Consider the following 22,712-nt stretch of genomic DNA (forward strand, 5'->3'; position numbering starts at 1 on the left):
TTTGGTATCTGTCATTCATTTTGGAAAGGTCTCATATATATTTCAAATATTTTTCTTCATTCTGTCTTCTCCTTCCAGTATTCCAATTATGCATATGTTATTCCTTCTAAAATGATCCCACGATTCTGCAATATTCTGTTCCAGTGGTTTTGGGTTTGGGATTATTTTGTTTTTGTTTTTTTCCATTCTTTTTTCTCTTTATATTTCAGTTTGGGAAGTTTCTATTGACATGCCTTCAAGCTCCCTGATTCTTTCCTGGACTAAGTCCAATCTACTGATGAATCCATCGAAGGCACTCTGATCCTGTGCTTTTACTTCTAGCATTTCCTCTTGATTTTTCTTACAGTTTCCATATCTCTGCCGAACATGACTCATCTATTCTTTTATGGCATAAAATTTATGCCATCTACTTTTTTCCTTTAGAGTGCTTCATACATCCATCTCAGTTATTTTAAATTCCGTCTAAAAATTCTAAAATGGGTGTCACAGCTGAGTCTAGTTCTAATGCTTATGTTGTCCCTTTAGACTGTGTTTTTTCTTGCCTAATTTTCATTGAAAGCTGGGCATGATGCACGGGGCGATAGAAACTGAGGTGAGTAAACCTTTAGTGTGGAGTTTTGTACCCATCTGACGGATCTCCGCTGTCCCTCTACGTTCTCCTGTTTCTCCAGACTTTGCAGTAGCTGTCTGTCCTGCAACTGCACTCCCCTCAGGAGTCAAGAAAAGTTGTGGATTTTCAGTTCGTTCAGCTTTATTTCCTGTTGTAAATATGTGGGTGACGACTTCCAAGTTCTTTACATGTCAGAACCAAAACTGGAAGTCTCTCAGATTCTTCTTATTAAAATACGTTATTTACCTGTTCAGCACAAGTATGCAAGTAGAAAACTCTCTCCCTTTTTGTCTGAAAATGTCTTTATGTGGCTTCACTATTAAATGATCATTTACCAGCCCTGGCTGACGTGGCTGGGTGGATTGAGCACGGGACTGCAAACCGAGAGGTCACCGATGCCTGGTCCAGGCACGTGCCTGAGTTGCAGGCCAGGTCCCTGGTTGGGGGTGTATGTGAGAGGCAACTGTTTCACTCTCTCAAAACGATTTTCTCCCCTTCTCTGTCTCCTTCCCTTCCCCCGCTCTAAAAGTAAATAAATAAAATCTTTTTAGAAAATGATAATTTACCTGAGTATTGGTTGTTATCTTTTAACATTTAAAGATATTTTCTATTGTCTTCAGACTATTGTCTTCTGCTGATGCTTTAAAAAGCACCTGCCAATTTAAAAGTTATACTTTCTCTGATTGCTTTTATAACTTTCTCCTTGTCTCTGATCAGTTTCACTGGTTTTGCCTAGACACTCACTTACTTTTATGGAACTTGCTTGGGATTTAGAATGCTTCTTCAAAGTAATGATACATGTCTTGCAACAATTGTGTTCTACAAATTCCTCAGCCAGTATTTCTTCAATATTGCTTCACCTCTATTTTTTCTATGTATTTTTCCAGAGCAACTATTAGGTGTATGTTGGACCTTCATAAGAAATTTTGTTTGATCTCTTACCCTCTCCTTCATATTTCCCAACTCTAGATTTCTATGCTACATTCCTGGCAATTTCCTCAGCTCTGTGTCTCAAATCACTCACTTTCTGTTCAGCTGTGTCTTACCTGGTATTTATTTATTTATTTTTAATTATTGCTCCCAAGATGTCCAGCACTTTTTAAAAAAGATTTTATTTATTTATTTTTAGAAAGAGTGGGGAAGGGAGGGAGAGAAACATCAATGTATGCTTGCCTCTCCTGTGCCTACCACCAGGGAGACCCGGCCTGCAACCCAGGCATGTGCCCTGACTGGGAATTAAACCAGCGACCCTTTGGTTCACAGGCCGGTGCTCAATCCACTGAGCCACACCAGCCAGGACTTACCTGGTATTTAAAAAAACAAATTGAATTTTTAATTTTGGTGACTAAAATTTTTATTTCTCAAAATCTAATTTGTTTTTCTAATCTGATTATCCTTTTTTTGTGATGTTTTACTCTTTTGTAATGTTTCCAGTCCTTTTTTCATCTCTTTAGTCATTTGATAGTCTCTTTCTGGTTCTTATTTTAGGTTCCTGGAATACTAATTTTCCTGGTAAGTCTCCTGATATGCCCTCATTTCATTGCAAGTTTTGCAATTTTTAAATTGTGAGCTCAGCTTCTGTAGTTGCCATTTACTCCAGCATGTTGTACGTACTGGGTTGTGGAAGGATCCGGGTGAAAGTTTTGCATGTGCTTCTGCTATGCATTTCAGGAATTTCACTGATATGAGCCCAGTTTTTATATTAATTTCTCTTCTTGGGTTTCTTATGAATGATACAAAGTGAGATGTCATGCCTGTAAATGGCACAAGCTTGGGATTTCGGTTTCCCATGGGAAAATTTTATTCCACTCTGAGCCCCATGCAGTATGAGGCCTCCTCACTGCTTCCCTCAGCCTGCAGGGGAAATTTGCCCAGCACTTATTCTGTGCAAAGGTTAGTCCCTCCAGTTTTCAAGTTTTTGTGTAGGAGTTCATGTTCCATCTCCCAGATCACATAAGTCTAAGGCCGTATCTTTTGTCTCAACACCAGCACCAAATCCCAGCCCCTATTCACTGGGAACTATATGTAGGACCAGCGCCCTGGGCAACTGGGACAAAGGCTCACCCACTTAAAGTTCTGTCTCTGAGCTCCTTCCTAATATCTAGATCCTGAGGATTTCCCTCTCATTATGTAAACCTCCTATGTGTGTGTGTGTGTGCGTGTGTATAATATATATGTATATATATATAAAATACTTAATTGCTATATTTGATCCAGTATTTCTATTGTTTGAGGTGGGAGGGGAGTCTGCAATAATCCAGACCTTGTTATCAAAACCAGAAATCTATGTTCTTTTTGGGGGGTGCCATTTGCAATATAATAAAGGTTTGGGGCTTTTTAAGAGCTTTGTGTCTAGCCAAATTTCTGAAGCCAAACTTCCGGTGCACTCTCAAAACAAACAAGCTGCAGGCCTGAAATTACCTTTTCTTTTGTCTCTTTTGTTCATTGCAAATATTGGTTAGCCTCATTTAGGGGGAAATATCTCTACTCAAAAGTTAAATTTCACACAGTACCTTTGGCTGCACCTATTGCTCTTACTTGATGCCACGTGGCACAGCACAGGTGGTCACTGTCACTGGCATGACATATCTGTAGAAATTTCTTGGATGAATGAATGAATAAATGAATGGAAGAACATCCCAGCGAGGCACAGGCAGCTCTTTGACAAGTCACTTGTAATCTTTAAATCCTACAGACACAGAATTTACCTGTCATCTGAAAGAGTGGAGCAGACAGGAGGAAAAACTGTAAACAAGTCAAAACGAAAACAAGAGATGGAGCTCCAATTTGCCTTGTCTCTTACAGAACGTTTGAGCTGGAATGGATCTCAAGGATGACCCAGTCTAACCCGCACCCCAAAGGTGGACACCACGACCCAGGAAAATTGACTATCCCAAGAGCCGACATGATAGCCCAGCAGTCCATCTCGTGCTTTTACACGGTGACGACTTGCTCAGTATTCCCTCCAATGTGCCCCAGTCTTGCAAATCTGGCACAGGGATTTTCCTTGGGTAGACGCCCTTCTGTGTGATCCACAGGAAGACAAAAATATTTGGAATATTTAGCAGCGTGGAAAATATTTTAAGAGCTCTTTAGGAAGAAATAGGCATCCCCAGATAAGATTCTAGTCAGCAGAGCAAGTGGAGAGGCCGAGGCCCCTTGGGTCACCTTGAGATGATGACAGTAGAGGGGTACGGGGAGGATGGCTGGGAGACACCCAGTGCCTCTAGAGGTCTAGGGAGCAAGAATTCCAGCACAATCCTTGTCGTTACCTCATTCCAAAGGGAAGATGACACCCAAGTTCAATGTTGCGTAAGCATCTCAATTCAGAAAGAGGGGGTTTGTATCCTTTTTCCTCATGCTGGGAAGACCTGGGAAAGGAACTCCTGCCTGTTTCCCTGCCACTACACCTTCCTGGAGCTCCTTCCAAAGGAGAAGTCTCTCCTCTGACTGGTCAGAGCCCAGGACATTCACTGGGCTGAGTTCACCCTGGGCAGCACCACCGGGCCTTGGGGTCAGAAGTCTGCCTCTGGTTTATCAGGTCTCCAAGGGGCACTTAGGTCAGCCCATGCCTGCTTCCCAGGGGAGGCCCAGCCACGACCTCTCTCGGTTCCATCACCTCCCTCTGTAACTGGGTGGGTGAGCCGTCTGCTCCTGTAAGCTCTAAATCATATGACTCTTCCCTCCTCCAAACCCACCAAGTTCCTGCACACCAAGCAGGAACAGAGAAGTCCAATGCAAACCATGATATTCTCCTTCTCATCAAGAGTTGAGTTGATTGTGAGAAGATAGAAGTTTCTCCAGCTGGGGTGGGGGGACATTTTCCCACAGGTACCCTGGGTGGCAGGAGGTCACAAAGCCCCCAGGTGGTAACACATCTTCCTGGAGCATCAAATGGGAAAACCTAGGACTAGCCACCCAGAGCGGATAGGGTTTCTCTTAGTTTAAGCTGAGCTATTAGAAAGGCTGAGCTGTGCATTCACAGCAGCCCTGACCCTGCAGAAATGCACTGATTAGCACATGACCATGGCATTTATCCATTGGACAGAGCCCTATAAACCTGCTGCAGCATCTCTATTGGTGTGTTGAAGACTGCACCCACCACCTCTGCAGGGGCTCCCACTGGAACCCCATATGATAATTTTCTTTCCACTTAAGTGTCAGAAAAAACATGGTTTCCTTTGGGTAACTGGCCTATTTTCTCCTGGTGCATGATGAGAAGCACCCAACTAACTGTGTTTTGCATTTTGCATTGATCACTAGGAAGCTCAGAATCAAATATGAGCTCTACTCTAGTAACCCCAGGAGCCTGGATAGAGAGTTGGGGGTCCTGGGGGCAGGGAGGAAGAGGTGGCTGAGCAGAGAGGACAGAAGAGATACAATGAGAGCATCATGAGGCCACAATTCCTAGTCAGTGCCACAAACTGGAGAGATGGCCAGCCCCAGACACGGCAGACCACCGTGTCCAGGGGCACAGTGACATCCAGGGGACAGCGACATCGCCTGCACCTTGCCAATAGCCTCCTAGTCCCCTACCCTCTGACTCTCCTCACAGCAGCCAGAATAATCTAATCTGTATTGGACTGAATCCTGATAACCTCAGGTCTAAAATGTTTCAGAGGCTTCTCCTGGCTCAGATGAAGAGCAAGAAGAGGCAAGAAGGGTTCTTAGAACACAGCCAAGCCCGTGATGACCAATGGATGCACAGTCACTACGACAAGGACTACAGTGGTGGTGAGAACCCGATGCAGTTGTGAGCTCTGACAAGAGACAAGTCAGTGCAGGCTGAAGCGGGTCAGTGAAGGCCGCCCAAGGCAGGCAGGTCTCCTGCTGGGCCTGGACAGAGTAGACGGAAAAACAGACTAAGAGTGTTGCACAGAGGGAAACCCTGAGCAGGAGGTCGGAGTGAGAGCAACAACACTTGGACAGTAGTAACTGCAGTAGCTGCCACCTGCCTGCTCAGAGCCCAGCCCGGCGCTCCCTTGCTCGTGCACGTGCACATGGACACATGCACGCGCACACATGCACACACTAGCTCATGGTCTCAGACAGAGGTGGAGCTCAGCCTATATGCGGCAGTGAGGGGTCAGGCCCGGCCACGGTCAGAACCTCTCATAAGCAGGCAGAAGCACATGGGGGCAGTGAAGGGTCGTGATGGGGATAAAAGGCTGAGGCTGGATTTTGAGTGGTAGGACACCACGAGGGGCTCTTATGTGGGGAAGGGCCTCCAGAAGAGAGATCCAACAGCAGCAGCATCAGGGACGGGGCAAGAGGCAGGAGGCCCCAGTGAAGGCTGCTTCAGGGTGAGCAGAACAGTCCAGGCCACAGACTCAGGGCTCTTTGGGGTACACTGGTCCCAAAGCAAAGCCAAACCTCCTCATCCGCACATCCCAGCCCTCGGGGATTCAGGTCCCCCCCTGCTTCTCCAGCCCCAGACCCCTGACTTCCTGTCACTCACCCTGCATTCTGCCCACCTGGACCAGCTTGCAGTTCCCTGCCAGCCCCGTATTTCTGCATAACTTTGCCCAGGCTGCTCCTTCTGCCTAGAACGCCCTCTCCAGCCAACTCTACAACTCCACAGCGCTGGATTCTGCCCATCCCTCAAGGCTCAGCACTAAAGACACCCCCTCCAGGAAGAAGCCTTCTCCCTTTCTCAGCCTCACACCTGTCTCCTCACCCCCTCTTCTCCTGGTGGGCTCTGACCCACTCTACTCAGGAACCTGGGCTCCCTGAAGAAAGCATGTCCGACACCACGTCTTTTCTCCCGCAGTCCCAGCCCTTTTTCTGACGCAGAGAGGAAGGCATTCAAGGCCATCCCCAATGACCAAACTCACCATGGTCAAAAACCAGCCCCTTCCCAGGAATGGAACACCCACAAGAGCGGGCAGTGCCTGGCCCCAGAAATACCAACCTGGACAAATGCCACAGTCCAGAGGGCAAGGCAGCATATGAAAGCAGGAGGCATTTCTGGTGGCTTTCTCTGTTAGACAAGGGACAGGCCTTCTCCCGATTTAACCCCTGTGACCTTTGAACTTCCTGGGAGGTCAGCGGCATGTCCCCCTTCCCCAGCTGTCTTTCTGTCTCTGGCCCAATGGGAGGGAGGGCCCTGGGCCTGTTCCATTTTGTGCCCGTATTGATCTGTTGGCAGCAATGGGCTGGATAATTAGCCAGGAATTAGGGTTTCTATTACAGCCAGGAGGCTGCTCCAGCTGATTTATCACCTGAATAATTTACTGTGATTGAAAGGAAATTAAAATGAACTCCATTTGACAACTGTGAGCTTTTATGGGCTTTAGTGAAGGCTCAAAAGCCAGATTAATAGCTTGGTGTTGGTTAATAGTCTGCCGAGAGTAAATACGGCAGGCTGTGCTCGGTGGCAGCTTCCCTGCCGGGGCTGAAGGAGGGACCAGCTCCCACCAGGAGCACAGCGCCCATGACAGCGTCGACTCGAGTTTCACCCACACAGATTTCCCTGTCTGAAACAGAAACACAAGTGTAAGCGTGCACACACACACACACACACGCCACCAGCAGTTGTTACTTTATTTTTTCCTTTCCTACCCCAAGGTGATTTTCACTCACTTCACATGTAGAGAAAACAGAATTGCTTCTCATATAGGTATTTTGAAAAGAAAGTGTTTCTTTGCCACAGGAGTGTGTCTATGTTAACCCTTTCTACCCAGGACCAAGGGTTTACTAAGTTTCCTTGTAGAAGGAAGAAGCTTGGGCCTATCCACCCAGGGTAGATCTTGGCAGGAAGAGCAGCGAGATGAGGGTGGGCCCTGAGCTCATGGAAGCAACTAGCAGGACCCCAACCTGGCCCTGAAGAAGGTTCTTCCCATGGGCATTTGGGTGGGTGACATAGGAGGATTTGAGCACCCAAGTGTCTGAGGGTTCCAGAGTAACAAGAGGACTCTGACTACAAAAGGCTTGTTCTGAAAACCAGCCAGTGTTTCCGAACACTGGCTTCTGGAATCTTTCAGGGACACGAAGGTCCATGCAACTATCTTATGCAAGATGAAGACAAAAGATCCTGAGGTCAAATTCTAGCTCTGTGGCCTCCACAAACCCCAGAAGTCCCCTGGGCGTGACATAGGGTGAACAGTCTGAAAGGAAGGCTCCAGTCTGTAAGGTGGGGCTCACAAATCTTGCCCAGTCTGCTTAGCAGGCATTTCCACTGAAGTTCAGAGAGGGAACGGATGTGAAAGGTACTTCAGAATTGCACAGTATCAAGCGTAGGTGAGAAAGCCCACTGCGGTTTTGCTACTGCTGCCGTTGTTATTGTTGCCAAAATCACAGTTACTACTGCCTCATATATGGAACCTGAGTTCCAGCAAAAAAGCAAATTGTCCAGCAGGGCAGAGCCAGGACTCAAGTCAAACTGCCCCGACTCCAAGGCCAACACATGTTCTTTCTCCTCCATCAGGCTGCTCGATGAAACTCACAGCAAGGCCCCCACCGAGGCCACTAGCCCCTGGAGTCACGGATCTGCTCGCAGTGGAAGAGGGGCCAGCCTCAGCGGCCAGAGCTCCAGGCCCCCTTCCTGTCTCCACCCTCGCGTCCTCTCTCGGGCTCAAAGCAAGCATGACGGGGCTCAAGGAACCTGTACCCTTGACGTGCCTGTCTTCCTGGCCTGCGGCTCCTTGCTCAGACCGTCATTTGTCCAAAGTGATTGGGAAGCGGGAGCGAGTGAGCGAGGGTATGTCATTCATAGTCCAGTGCCTGTGTGCGTGCCCAGCGGCCCCGCCGCCTCACCTGCCATCTCTCCTCATTACCGCACGTCACGGGAGGTGAAGGAGATTAACCAGAAAGCCCTGAGTCAGTCGTTATCCCACCACAGGGTTTGCCTGCAGGCCCCGCCTCGGCCCACACAGTCGGAGACAGGCCCGCGGCTGTGTCCGCATCACTCTGAAGGACACCGCGCAGCGAGACCACTAGAAACAGGGCCCTCACCGAGTTCTTAATTCAGGTCTCCTCTCCTTCGGGCCCCATCTTTACACGGGCCCATCAACCGGTCTCCCAACATCACCTCCTCCGTCACATGGCCCTGGATGCTCCCAGCTGAGGCAACATCTCCATTCTTCAGGGCTGCAAGACCTTCGCCCTGGCCTCGCAGAATCCAAGTCCACATCACACTGCCCCTGGGAGCTGGGGCCTGATCCATCTCTCCCTCCCCGGGGTGCCTGGCACTGTGCCAGCCTCCAGCCAGCGTGCAAAACACAGGTCGCATAAATGAGCGTGTGGGCATCTGAGCAAGTGACTGGATGGACACATGGATGGACTCCTCCCAATTATGAAGCCCTGCAGTCTCCGCCCGGTCTTTCTGGGCACTCTAAACTAAATGAACTATGATTCAGGTTCTGTGGGCTCTGAGGATCACGGGAAACACGGAGGGAAAGACCATCACTGAGAGTAGCAAACGTCAGCACTAAGGAAATAAGGGTTTACTGGAAATGCCAGTGTCTCTGTGCCCGGGGCCCCTGCTCTTCACGCCTCGCTCACTGGGCGACCTTCCACAAACCCTGTCCCCGCTCTGGGCCTCTTAAAGGTGGAGGGGGAAGGCTTGCCTCTGTCGTCCCCACCAGTGCTAAAATTATGTGATCGTGTCAATGCTTGGGATATAAATTTTCTCCCAGCTTCTGGAGGGAAAGGTAGACCTCACCTAAGGAGGTTTTCCTGACTAAATTCCTTCTCTTCTCCTACTCTGTCAGTTGAAATGTGGTCTTGGCCATCTCTCAGAAGAGCTCTGAGCAGTGGGAAAGGCTCTTTGTGATGGAAAGAGACTCTTTTCCCTAAAACCCAGCAGCAGCCTGAGTGTGGGCTCAGGCCTGTCTGGCCCATTCAGCTACCTCATTCTTGGAGGAGACTTCACTCCACCTGTGGGGGAAAGACCAAATCCTGACCACAGTCTACACGACCAGACCTGTCTCTCAACGTCCCCTCCCACCCCTCTCAGCAGCCATTTCCCAAAGCACAGCCAGGGACTCTCTCTGTTCTTCACTCCTGCTGCTCTCCCTCTTGCCTCAGGGCCTTTGCACGCGCTCTTCCTTCTGCCAGGCACCTTCACCCACACCCGTGTCCCTTCTCCTGATTCAGCCCAACCCCTTCGGGCTCGGCAGAAATGCGTTTCCCCTTCAAGCCAGCTCAGTCTTTGCTCTATGTTTTTGGAGAGCTGCAGGCATTCCCTCCTCAGGGCCTAGCACATCTGTAATCCATACCCTGTGAGTCATTCTTCTTTGTCGTGATGCTTCCACACCTCTGCAGGCTCCCTGAGGGCAGGCTCAAGCCTGCCTCATTCACGAACGCACCTCTGGCATCTGCTCTGTGTTGTGCGCTAGTAGACACTCATCTGAGTTTGTCAAGTGAATACACAACTTGCTGTGTATCCTTGGGCAAGTCTCTTTACCTTTCTGGGCCTTGGTTTCCCCATCTGAGAACAAAGTGGATCAGTGCTCCGGGAGAGCTCTCGTGGGAAATGCGGAGAGGTGGCCAGACCGCCACAGGATGGTAGCCCAGAGGCCTTATGCACTACTCCCCACTCAAGGTCCCGCAGGCAACTTTCCTCTCCACAAGAGCTTGTGTACACAGCCTATGTGGTTTGGAATTGCTTTCCAGAAAATGTTAGAAGAGTCATCTAATCAGCATGCAGAAGAAGCTCGGCATAGCCAGTCCTCACTACCGGCACCAGATAGCAAAGCTCTGGGGAAGTCATTGCTCATAGGGTCTCTCGGACCGATGGGAGCTCTCAGCAGCAGAAACCGTGTCTGAGCTGCTCGTGCCGGCAAGGAAACCAGCCCAGGACCTAGCATAGACTGAGCATCGGGAACTACTGTCCTGGATTGAATCTGGACCTCACCCAGGTCCCAGGAGCCTCTCACTACGCAGACCCTTTCTGTCCTATCTCTGTGACCACAGGCAGTGACTGCTTCTGTCCGCAGGGCAGTGCAGGGGGCTGCTCTGCAAGGGGTCCTCCTGCTCTCTCCCCTCTCTTGCTAATGACTCAGCTGGCCATCTGTCCAGTGAGGCACTTCTTCATTTCCAAACCCTTGGACCTGGTCTCTAGAAGCAGGACGAGGCAACCTGACCAGAGGGCTGATGGTGGGGTGCACACCAGTTCCATCATAACATGGCTCATGGCCGTAGGGCACTGACGTATTTCCACCTTCACCCTGACAGGATAATGACCCAAGACCACCTCCAGTGGCCCAGAAGACCATCACACCCCCTGTGCAAAGAGACCCAGGAAGGGCCACCAAGCAAGACAGTGTGGAGCAGCCAGACAAGTCGCATCCCCTCCTGGCCAGCAGGAGAAACAGAGGCACTGGGCAAGAAGTCTCCAGAACACCCAACAAGTCCTCCTGACCTCGTGGGATGTGGTGAGTGAGCAGCCAGGTTTGGCCAAGAACTAGGAGAAGCCGCCTCTGAGTAGAACTGGGCACTCTCACCCACACCCGGCCAGGTGCCTTCGGGAGGAACCCCGGGCCTGCGTTTGGGTGGGGCTGTGGCGGGCAGCGCGTCACGGAGCGTACCTGCTCGGGCTTGATGGGCTCCGTGGTGGTGAAGATGTCCGAGTAGTGCTGCCTCTCAAACACGCGGTCCAGCACCTCCAGCTGCTGCTGCGTGAACAGGTCTCCCCGCATCTGCTTCCGGAGGAAATCTCTGCCTGGCAGGGAGTGGCCGTTCGGCACCGGAGACTCCTGAATACCTTGGATGAGCATGACAGAGAAAGGGTGAGTGCGGCTTACACGAGTTGCTGAAGAAAAGCATGTCAGACCCTGAGACTGGGAAGAGGGCCTGAGAGACCCGTGAACCCAGAAACAGGCAGGGGGGGCCTGGCTAAGGTCACCCTGCTGGTTCTCGCAGAGCCGGCCTCCCTCAGCCACACACTGGGCACGGTGCTCATCCTGTTCACACACATCGCCTCGTCTGACCCTCACAGTGACCCCACTGAAGATGCTACTATGTTCCCACTTTTCAGATGAGAAAACTGAGGTCTGGGGAGATCAAGTGATTTGCCTGAGCACTGGAGCTAAAGTTGGCCCAGAGGCTTGATGAGCAGGTGCCCCTGCCTCTCTTGCACTGACAGTGCCCTGGGCAGTGCAGCTTTGTCCCAGAGTCCATGCCCTCACCCGGGACGTGTGCTGCCACATCACGTGACCGGCCAATGCAATGCTGTCAGAAAGGCTGTAGGGAAACACACTCTCGCACCATTCTGATGGGAGCCTATTGGTCCCACGCCCACGGCAGACAGGTTGACAAAGCCTGTCAGGGTCACCAGTGCACACTCCCTTCGACAGAGCACCGGCACCTCTGGGAACCGCTTCACAGCTGGGCTCACACACATGGGAGGGGACACATGTTCAGATCCCGGAAACAAAAGACTGGAAACGCCCGAGTCTGCGCCGCAGGGGCCACACGGATAAGCCACGGCGTGCCAACACTGCGCCCCCACCTCGCCCCCACCTCGCCCACACAGCACCCGCACCGCACCCGCCCCATGCCCACATGGTGCCCACACTGTGTGGCTGCCAGGGGAAAGGGGATGCGCTCTGTGAATCGGTGTGGACAGAACTTCAAGACACGTTATTAAGTGGAAAATAAGTAAGCCAGGTACAGCACAACACATGTACTTACAACCTTTTGTGTAAAAAAGGAAAAAAAGAATGCATTTTATATAATGTATAAAATATAAATATATTAGCATAATATTATATATCTAGTAACATGATATAATTATATAATGTATACTAACATACATATATTATATGTGATGTATGTATTATATGATGCACATATGTATTAAAATGTATTTTACATAAAATGCATACATATGTACACACACACACAAAAAGAACTCTGGAAGGAAACAGGAGAAACATTTAGATAGTTCGGGCATAAGGAACTAAGTGGAAGTAAACAAAGGAGAGGAGGACTTTTCATAGTATGCCTGTTTTATTTTGTTTTGTTAACGAACTTTAAATGTATTGCTTTTTCAAAAGTGTAAATTACCAAGAAAGTACAAGCTTAAACTCTCCATGTGTTCCTTCCTGTTAGCTCTTCACACTGTAATAGTCTCTGGTGATGAGCTCACATGCCAACAAAAATATTATAAATTACCAATAAAAAAAGCAAATGGGTTGGAACATCTTTTGTAAGCCTGGGCCTTGAACTGTTCATCATGAAAGAAAACAAGGCGGCCAAAAGTTTCCGGGTGGAAACAGCCTCACGGGCCACCATTCCCCGGGGCTCTCCGGGACCATGCTGCCCGCAGGCTAACCAGAGACCCGGCTGCAACCCAGGCCCCGGGTCGCTGCCTCTGCCTTTGCCACCGGGAAGCAAGCGCTGGGTTCCGGAACGAGCACAGGTCAGATCTCTCCCTGACAGGACCCCTCCTCACACAAGGCCTTCCCTGCCCCCCACCCTGCCCCCCACCTGCATGCTGCTGGCCTGGGCTTCATCTGTCACATTAAACCCCAGCCGTGTAAGGACAGGGGCCAAACCGAGGAGCCGGAAGCAGGGGGATATTGTGTCACTGAGATGCTGCCAAAAGTTGGTGTTTCCCCAACTGTCCTCTCTGGGGGCAACTGTAATGCAGGCCCTGATAGCTGAACAAAGACACCAGCTTTGGGGCTCACCCGAGTGTTGGCTGTCACATGGGAGTCCCTGTCACGTGACAGCTCAGAGCACCCCAGCATCTTCTACAAGGACAGCCTTCAGAGGTGGCTCATGAGCACCCCGAGAAAACAGACCCCAGGTGATTTTTGACCACAGAGGACACCAGAGCCTGGATGCCTGCCCTGTCCACAGGACATCAGCCTCATTAGCACCATGACGCCCTTTCCTCCATAACGGCTCATCCCCATGGGCACCAAGACTAGCAGGCTGTGGGAGCTCACGGCCCAGTCTGTGTCTGCCCAGCGTGTTCTCTCATTAGTTGGCACCCACCAAATAACCCTCACACACACACACATACTCACACACACACTCACTCACAAGGGGAGAAGGCTCAGCTTGCTCCTCCTCAGCTGTTACTCTGGCCAGCCATCCTGGCCGCAGCCACTCCTGCCAAACCTTGACCTTGGCCTCGGTCCAACGGTGGACCGTCGGTGTTGCTAGGCCAAGGTGTTGCTGTCAAGTTTCTCCATGTCAGAGAGACCACATCCACTCTTAAGAGACTTTTCTCTGTCCACCAGCTTCACTTACACTCCCTACACCCCATTCCCTATCCTGCCAGCCAGGCCTGAAAGTCCGAATGAAGACTCCTTCCTTTTCTCCAGCTCCTGAAAACTCCCACCAGGGCCTTACCTGCTCACCTCTTCTCTCCCACTGGGGGTCCCCCATCAGACATGCCCCAACTCCATCCTTCCAGGAGGCCCCTCCCCGCCCACCAGGCCATCTTCTCACAACGTCCTCAGGCTCGATCCCCCTCCCACAGTGCTTATAGGCTGGGAGGAAAGGCAGAGCTTTGCCTCCACGGAGAAAGCTCAGAAAGGGTGACTCAGCTGCATACAAGGTCACTGTCTGGTCACTGAGTAGAGCCCGACACAGAGTAAAGACTCAGAGCACAGGCCAACTCAAGCGCATGCACTGAAGGTCCTGGAGGCCCATCCCCGCCAAGGTCACACTGCACATACGCCAAGCAGAGGCAGCCTCATTGGGACTTGAACGCAGTCCTCCAGGAAGACTCGCTGCGTCCTGCTCTGGCTCTCTGACAGCTGTCCTGGCCCCCATGGCTGGGAGGGGGTCTAGGCTGTCCTGCTGACCCAGACACTCCCAGTGGAGGGCTGCGGGTGGGAAGAGCCTTCACCCTGTCTCCAGGCGCTCACCCTGACCGTGGTGGCTCTTGCTGCTCCACCCCGGCCGGCACCTCTACTTGCTTTCTCCTCTCAGGAGGTGCATGAAACATGTCCTGTCCCTTTGCTCAGAGGCCTGAGGTCTGTCATTTCCTTAGGAAAGCTTCAGATGCTCCTAAACTTATAATCACTTATTCATTCATTTAACAAATATTGATACAGTGTTTTTACTCTGTGCCAGGAAATACTAAAGACAAAAACAGAGGAGACAGTGACGACCAAGGCCCCTCCTTCCAACCTACTAAGGGCGGCCGACTCCAGTCAAGTGCTCACGCCGACCTGGGACTACGAACTGTGATTACTGCCAAGCAGAAAAGGTGTCTAGACGTATTTACCTCTAGCTGTTTCTAACGGGGAGGAGTCAGGGAGGTCACGCTTGAACTGAAAGTGGAGGAGGAGGGTCGCAGGGCACAGGGGGTAGGGGTGGAGAGAGTGTGCCAGACAGCGGAGACCGCCTGTGCACACGCCCCGAGATGAGAGGAGATGAAAGGAACAGAGGGGGTGACGGGCACAGACCCCGGGAGACTCTGAGAGGCAGGCGGGGGTAACGGCGGGGAGCCACCAGAGGGGGCTGGAGAAACGACCAGCCTTCACACTTCTCATTCCCAGGCCTGAATTGCTAGTTCCTTCAGATACGGCCACGTTTTCTAATCCCTGCTCCCAAGCCTCCTCTTTTAGGAAAGAGCAGGAGCTGGCGACATGAATTCTGCACGTGTGGGCATTGGAAGGTGATGCCCGGAGCCAGCCCATCAGCCGCAGGTGACCCGCCGTGCCCGCGTGAAAGGGACAGCGTTCCTCATTGACACACGGTGTTGCCAGGACAGACACAGCCTGCAGCACGCACGTCGCCTCCTCCAGGACGCCCTTCTTCGTGCGTGCCCCAGCCGCTTTCCCCTCTAACCACTTTCTCCCGGGACCCTTCACCTCACTCTGCATTATTAGCTACCACGGGGGAGGAGGGGCCACAGTTAATTCATCTCTGTCTCCTCCACAGGGAGCATTTCTGGAATACTTGAACGAATCAGTAATACCTGTGACAACCACCTTCACTCCGCAGGTCTGGTCTGCCAACGCCAGGACCCCTCTGTCTGACTTCATGCACTCCTTCCTTCTGTCCTCAGCCAGCCTGAGTGAGCAGGCGCTGTGCTAACACCAGGCATACAGTTGTGGGCAAACACTGGCCCAGCCGTGGTCCCCATGGAGGTATGTCCAGTAGAAGTGGCAAATGTTCATTGGAAAATAATCAGGCCAGTAAAGGTAGAAGTGTCAGCCAATAAAGGCTCATGGTTCCCAGGCCAGGGATGTAGCTGATCTGTTTCTAGGTGCCGCACATAGTAGGTACACAAGCAAACAGATTATAGGCTCATAGAGGACTACGAAAATGAATACCAGAAAATCAGCCACAGCACGAAGGCTGATCGGAACCCCCAGGCCTCCAAGTGGAAGCTTCCACGGTGTTTCTCATCTGCGCCGCAGAGACGCTGTCTGACTTCACTGGGGAACGGGGTCTGGGAGGCGGGCTACAGAGACTCCTGGGCCCATTTCATTCCAGGGAGAAAAAATCTGAGCTCGCAGTGTGAATGGTATGCTTAAATACATGGACAGACACAGGCAAAAGTACAAAGGTATACTGGGGGCATGGTATCTTTAAATCTTTTTTTTTCCTACTCCAAATCAAATAATATGTAATAGACCCAGTGCTGGGCTTAGCCAACCATGGCTGTCAGAATTAACATTCTGGAAGCTAGCTCCAGGGGAGCAAGGGGCAGGAAGCCCCGTCTCAGGGAGCAAAGAAATGCTGGCTTTAAATTTCAGGTTAAACCAATGTTATTCACAACCCGGCTTTGAAGCTAAAAGCTTTACACAATCGGGTCTGGCCACGCAAAGAGGGAGGAAGCAAAATAGCCTCAGATTCCCATCTGTCAAGAGAAAGCTGTCTCTTGTGTGTCTTAAAAGATCATAAACCCATTGCACTTTCTTCAGAGCAAGGCAGAATCAGGGGTTTTGCATTTTTCTGGGAGGGTTCTGGTTTGTTTCTTTAAAAATCATCATGTACTTTATGTCCACAGATGCTCGCTGGGAGGAAAATAATACAAACAAACAGGAATCTCCATAATCCCCTGTGGCATCATGGTCTTCAGGACTCAACCCCTGACAGAGGTGCAGGATCCCCAGGAAAGAAGGTTGGAGCCCCTTGGTGGGCCCCCACCTCTCTTGGAGTTCCATTTCTCCACAAAGCCCTGCTGAAGCCTGAACCCTCACGAGCCTCCTTCATCCTCACAGTTAGTTGCTCCTCAGCACGGCAGGGCAGTGGCAGGGCCCAGTGGGAAAAGGGCTGGGAGCCAGCAGACCTGGGTTCTAGCCCCAGCTCTGCCCTTACTTGCTGTGTGAGCCCAAGCAAGTTCCTCTCCCTCTCTGAGCCTCAGGGTCCCCATCAATAAACTAAGGAAGCCAAATCAGTCATTTCTAACTATTTTCTCCTCCAAAATCTGCCTAGATTTTGGGTCTACCAAACAGTATTTAATAGGTACTCACTTTCCCATTTCGGTTGTTTGTGCAGTCTTTTTAGGGGACCCCCCCAATATTTATTCCACCCTTACAGGACTGCCCAAGCCTGCCTTTGCCTACACTTGGTTTAGGATGGGCATGTGAAGAGAGGGGGTGCTGGGGGGCTTCTGGGAGGAAGTCAGAGACAGGAAGAAATCTCTATTTTCTTCACTGGGATGCATTTACCCTTAGTCTTTTTGAAATGGTGAAAATAACTCCCAGATCCCACCATTTTTTATGCACTATAGTGTCCCCAGTGCCCTTACCCCAGGGTCCAAGGTCCTCGCCAGACCTGGCCTGGAGGGTCCCACAGAAGCTGCCATCCCACCTGTTTGCTGCTTCTTCCCCCAGGACTCTGGCACCCACCAGGCCCCCAGACCTGCCTCCCGGACTAAAAACAAGGGGACAGAGCCGGGTCTTGGCAGGCCAGCTGCCACAGCCGTCTAGAGCTAGTGTGGCTGGAAAGATTGCAACTTGTCCAAGATCACTGCAAATACATGGCAGAGCACCTGCACACCTCTTAACGTGTTGTGGGGTAACACTGAATGCTGTGATAGATGGCACACTGGGGAAGCCTGGACACCCCAAACTCAGACAGGCCCAGGTTCAAATCCTCACTCTGTCTCTTACAAATTTACGATATTTGAGAAATTTCCTTAACCTCTCTAATCCTCAATTTTTTCATGTATAAAATGGAATAATAATGATATCTGCAGTTGATGAAAGAATTGAATGAAGATCATGTAAAATGCTTAGTATATAGTAACTGGCATATAGTAAGTGCTCAATAAACGTGAGTTATTTCGAGCAGTTTTATTTTTTCCTTCCCGACTAACATTATGAGCTCTCTGAGGACAGAGCCCTGGTTTGTCTCACCTCAAGCATGGGAGATGCTAATCAAGGTTTGTTGACTGAATGAGTGACCTCAAAGGGTTGCAGGCCTGAATGGTTCAGGGGAACTCAGCAGCAGGATGGACTCCAGCATCATCAGAGAACTCGGTAGAAATTCTTGAGAGTAACCTCCATTGCATCAGGGATCCCAGAGGAGCAAACAACTAAGGATTTACATTCTACCTTTTTTAAAGAAAGAGTTGAGGCAATTCATAAAATTTAAACAAGAGGATGAGAAACTTCCAAAACTCAGTTGAGCTCGAAGCTTCCTGGCAAACACACACCGAAAGGAAAACACAGCAAATCCTCTATCGCTCAGAGTCCAACGACGACAACCAAACGCCACTAATTCTTCTACTTAAAATCATTCACAGAGCCTCTGTTCTCTGCACGGTGGCGTGTGGACCGTTCAGGTGACCCGGAGATGACTAACAACAGGGCAGGGGAACCTGCAGGAGGGAGTCGGAGCCGACCTGAGATAAGGGGAGGGGACAAGGTGCTGAGATAAGAGGATAGGGTACCAGGCACAGACAACGAGTCCGTGGGCAAAACTTCCAGAGCGTCTACTGTGAGCCAGGTCCTGTGCAGGGAGCCAGGGTGGCGGGACTAGAGATGTCCTGTGGCAGCCCAGAATCCAAGTCGGTGTCCCGGGTGATTTTATAAATCCCATCCTAAACTGGGACCGCAGGCTGAGAAAAATCGAAGTGTCATGGAGGAAAATTCCATTGGAACTACCATTATTCGGCCATTAGTTTCACTCAATCTTTCGTCTTGGAGCAGGAAAACACACAATTGTACAATTGCCAACTCTGCTCAGGTTCGACCAGAGTGAATCTGGTTGTGCCGAGTGTTACCCAATGAGTCGTGGGTTGTCAGGGAGAGAAAGGCTCCAGGGATTTATGATGCACACTCAGGGATGCAAAGGGATTTGTCTGGGGGCGGAAGGCAGGTCCAAGGTGAGGTGGGTGTAGGAAAACACCAGGCCCCCGATTCCTGTTCCAAGCCTCCTGGGCCCATTCATTCCTGAGCAACATGCACCAAATGGGTGTCTGGCCCTGCGCTTGGCGCCTGAGCTACAAAGGGCTTCAGTTCTAGCGTCTGCCCTCAAGTGGAGGACACAGACAAGTGGATAATTCCAGCATAGAAAAAAAGTAAGCGCTGGGAGCCTGAGAAACAGAGCCAGCCCCCAGACCCAAACAGTAGCAGCCGACCCTAATCTGCGCTTCCTCTGCGCCAGACACTATTGCAAGCACCTGATCTATTTAATCCTCACAGCAACCCAATGATGTCAAGTCTATTGTTGCCCCTTCTCATTTTGCAGATGACGAAATTCAGGCACAGAGAGGTTAAGTGACTTGCCAAAGCTCACATTGCTGAGAGATGGAGGAGCTGGAATCCAAACCCAAGCAGTCTGGCTCCAGAGTCTGTCCCTAACCCTGTGCTAAACCACTTACTAGATCCAGACGTCGGGCAGGGTGAGTCGGACAGGCACCCTGGAAAAGATGAAACTCCAGTCTTAGGGCAGAGTAAGATGGAGCTAGCTAAAGAAAGGGGCGGAGAAAAGGAAGTGCATTTCAACCAGAGGGAACAGCATATGCTAAGGCCTAGAAGCACACGAAAGCATGGTACATGAGACAGGGTCGTAAGGTGCTTATCCTTCAGTAGGATTAGAATGCAAGACTTGGGGTAGCGACGTGTGCAAGGCTCTCTCCTCTCTGTCCGGCTGCTCAGCACCATTATCCATTATCCAGAGCCCGATATACTCTCCGATGTGCAAACAGTGCAAGTGTGTTATTGAAGCTCTTATGGTGCTGGTATGAAGAGATGGGATTTTTTATACTTCAAGGAATCGAGATGACCTCAGAGGACAGGCAGGCAGGAAGGAATACCTTGTGCGCGGCCACAGGACAAGTCTGTTCTCTCTAATCCGTACTGTCCAAGTTCATTACCTCATACAGTAGTACCTAATTACTCCACCTTCCAGGGAGAGAGAGGAGCACTCATTAGGAAGGATGTCAACCACCACAGTGAAAATATTCCAAAGCAAATGAAATATTACTAGGAGCAAAAGGGTGATTTGTTTCCGTGAACTGTGATTTTAAATGAGATCAAGGAACGCTAAAGGCTTTTTTTTAATTACACCTGGAAGGACTTCGCGAGCACGTGCCCCTGTTTCAGCTTTCCCGCACACAGCGGTCTGTCGCTGCTCCCCACTGTGCAGAAATAAATAAATAAGTGGGTTTAAAAATCATATTTACTCTGATATCTTTGCATTACCCCCATTTGAGTTTTTAAATTACTCTTTATTTTTTTCCCAAGGACAATATAACAAAAAAAAAGGTTTATATTTTGAAGTGTATCTATCTGATCATCACACAAATGTTTTCAGGAGAAACCACTATCTTTCTCCAAGATGGGTATGGGTTTTGTCATAGATCAAAGTGAGTGGGAGGAAAAAAAGATAAATCATCAGAGATCCAAAAATACTTTTCATTTGGAGAAGATATCAGGCCATTTCGATGGGGCTGATGGAGTCCCTGTTCTGTCTCCATTACCCTAGGCAGGCAGCCCCAGCCAGGAGCCGGCCGCCGAGATTATATTCCCCATAAGATGGTCCCCAATATATATATATATATATGATCTTCAACCTCTATTGATTGACCAATTTCACAAGCAAAGACTGGTGAAATGAAGCTGAAATGAACATCATGCTTTAACTCATTGAACCTATCAGGCCTGAGTTAATCTCACTGTCCACTGTCTCTGATAGAATTCAATTGATCAATCATGTTTCGGTGATAGTACCATTTCACTGGCTTATTGCTTCTTCATTTCAGAGCTTGACCTGTTAGACATACTCAGACCGGCTCGACTCCTCTTGGATACACAGAGATCAGCCTCTGCCTGCCAACGTGTGTCGTCCCCTGTCCCAGCTGAAAAGAACTGGAGAGGCTTTTGTGTGTGTCTGCGGTGTGTTTTTCACCAAACACACACACACACACACACACACACACACACACACACACACACACGTCAATGGTGGATTTGTGATGGCGTGGAATAGAGCCAGCACAAACTAACAGGGCTCTTCATGCTGTATAGAGGCCCCACCCCTCCCTCTTACACAGTTCGGTTGCCTTGTCTGGGCCCTGCACTCCTCGGGGGCATGTTCTTGTATTGTACTGGCAGGCATGTGTGCCGAGACAGGGTAAGGCGTAGGGGAAAATGGCAACAACAACAATAATAATGGTCACGGCTACCACTCCTCAAGCACATATTCACGCCAAGCTTTCACACTCATCAGCTAATCAGAGAGGGGAAGTGACTTGCCCAAGGTCACACAGCAGAATGATAGGACCAGGTGAGACTGAGGGCCCTGGTGTCTCAGCTTCTGAGTGCCTCTGACTCCGCTGAGGCTGACCTCCAGGCAGTGTTGGGATTTTAGAGCCATTTGGGCACACTGTGCTGACTGCTGGATGAAGAAAACATTCTCAAAATTCAATTCAGAGAATTTCAGAGCTAACAATGGATTCTAAGACTGCCTGCAGGGTCTTGTTCAGCTTAAAAACTGAGGCCCAGAGGACAGCGATAAATTGTCCAAAGTCACCAAGACACTCTCAGCAGCCCAGACGGGACTCAAACCTGTACCCCAGGCCCAGGGCTTTTTGCACTTTCTCTCAACACCACCCCTAATTTATGCCAAGCCATTGAGCTCCTATCAACAGAGAGAACTTCATTCTCCACTGTCAACATGGGCCAATGTGCTGTTATGGTTCCTTTGTGGCATTTAATTTAATTTTCCCAACTGCAAGCCAAGACTCTGCGCTTTGGGAAATCAGGGGATGAGCTCAGCCAGGCTGTCTGCCTGGGGGAGGTGACTCTTGGAGCCACAAGGCTGAGCCCAGCATGGAGGTCTCTGGAGAAAGCCAGGGCAACGGCAGTTTGCAAATAAGCCTTGCATCTGCTCAGAGCTGCCTGTCTGCAAACACACTAATGGACTTTCCTCTGCCCGCGGGGAACCGGGGAGAAGCCATAAATAAAGCAGGCACCTCTGGGGGGAGCCATTGCGGAGGTTAGAGACGACTGAGGTTAGGGGTTTGTTGAGGGTCCTGGGGGAGGACTTCTGGGCCTGCAACTACAGCCTGCTGCCTCCCCTCCCCACCCAATGACAACCCACCTTCCAATTCCCTCAGTCCCCACATCCTGAGTCTCCTAGTTGGGTCCTTGTCTGGTCATAGCAACACAGTTTTAATTCACTGCAGACACGAAAAGGATGTGGGGTGGAGGGGCTCATGTGGTCTGATCTGGCCACAGTGTAGAGACCTCACTGGAAGAAGATGAGACGGAGGCCCTGGAGCCAGATGGAGGCTGTCGCCCAGGAGAGAGCTAATGACCGGAACAGCTAACCAAGTTCAGGGTTAGGAGGGAAGGTCTGCCAGAGTTAGTGACTCACTAGCAGTAGGAGACAGAACTCGCCTCCAAAGTTCACTGCTAGACATTCTGGGCTGCCCTCCACTGGCGCCCCATCCAAAATCCACAGTGAGTCTAGGCTTACGAGGCCCTACTGTATCTGGGTACCCTGCCCTGCAACCCCGCCTTCCTGAGCTCTCTCCTACTTACTCGGTTCCAGTCACACCGGCCTCCTCGCTGTCCCTCAGCCACATCAAGCCCACCCCTGCCTCAGGCCTTTGCATGTGCTGTTCCTTCGGTCTAGAACATTCCTCCCCAGATACCTGTTTGGCTCACCCGTCCCTCCCTGGTCTCCCTCTGCTCAGATGCCATCTCATCATTATGCCCACCCTCCGTCAACC

General features: G+C 50.4%; 1 protein-coding gene across 3 annotated transcripts in view; it reads right to left on the reverse strand.

Moving 5' to 3' along the window:
* Positions 1–22,712, reverse strand: part of PAX5 (paired box 5) — a 169,893-nt gene that overhangs the window by 97,255 nt on the left and 49,926 nt on the right. For all 3 annotated transcript variants that reach the window (XM_045840506.1, XM_045840507.1, XM_045840505.1), the window contains exon 6: positions 11,140–11,315. In XM_045840506.1, the coding sequence (XP_045696462.1) occupies positions 11,140–11,315 (176 nt within the window). The remainder of the gene's footprint in view (positions 1–11,139; positions 11,316–22,712) is intronic.

The sequence above is a fragment of the Phyllostomus hastatus genome, unplaced genomic scaffold (assembly GCF_019186645.2).
Source record: "Phyllostomus hastatus isolate PE091 unplaced genomic scaffold, TTU_PhHast_1.1 phas_contig_34, whole genome shotgun sequence".
NCBI classification, from domain to species: domain Eukaryota; kingdom Metazoa; phylum Chordata; class Mammalia; order Chiroptera; family Phyllostomidae; genus Phyllostomus; species Phyllostomus hastatus.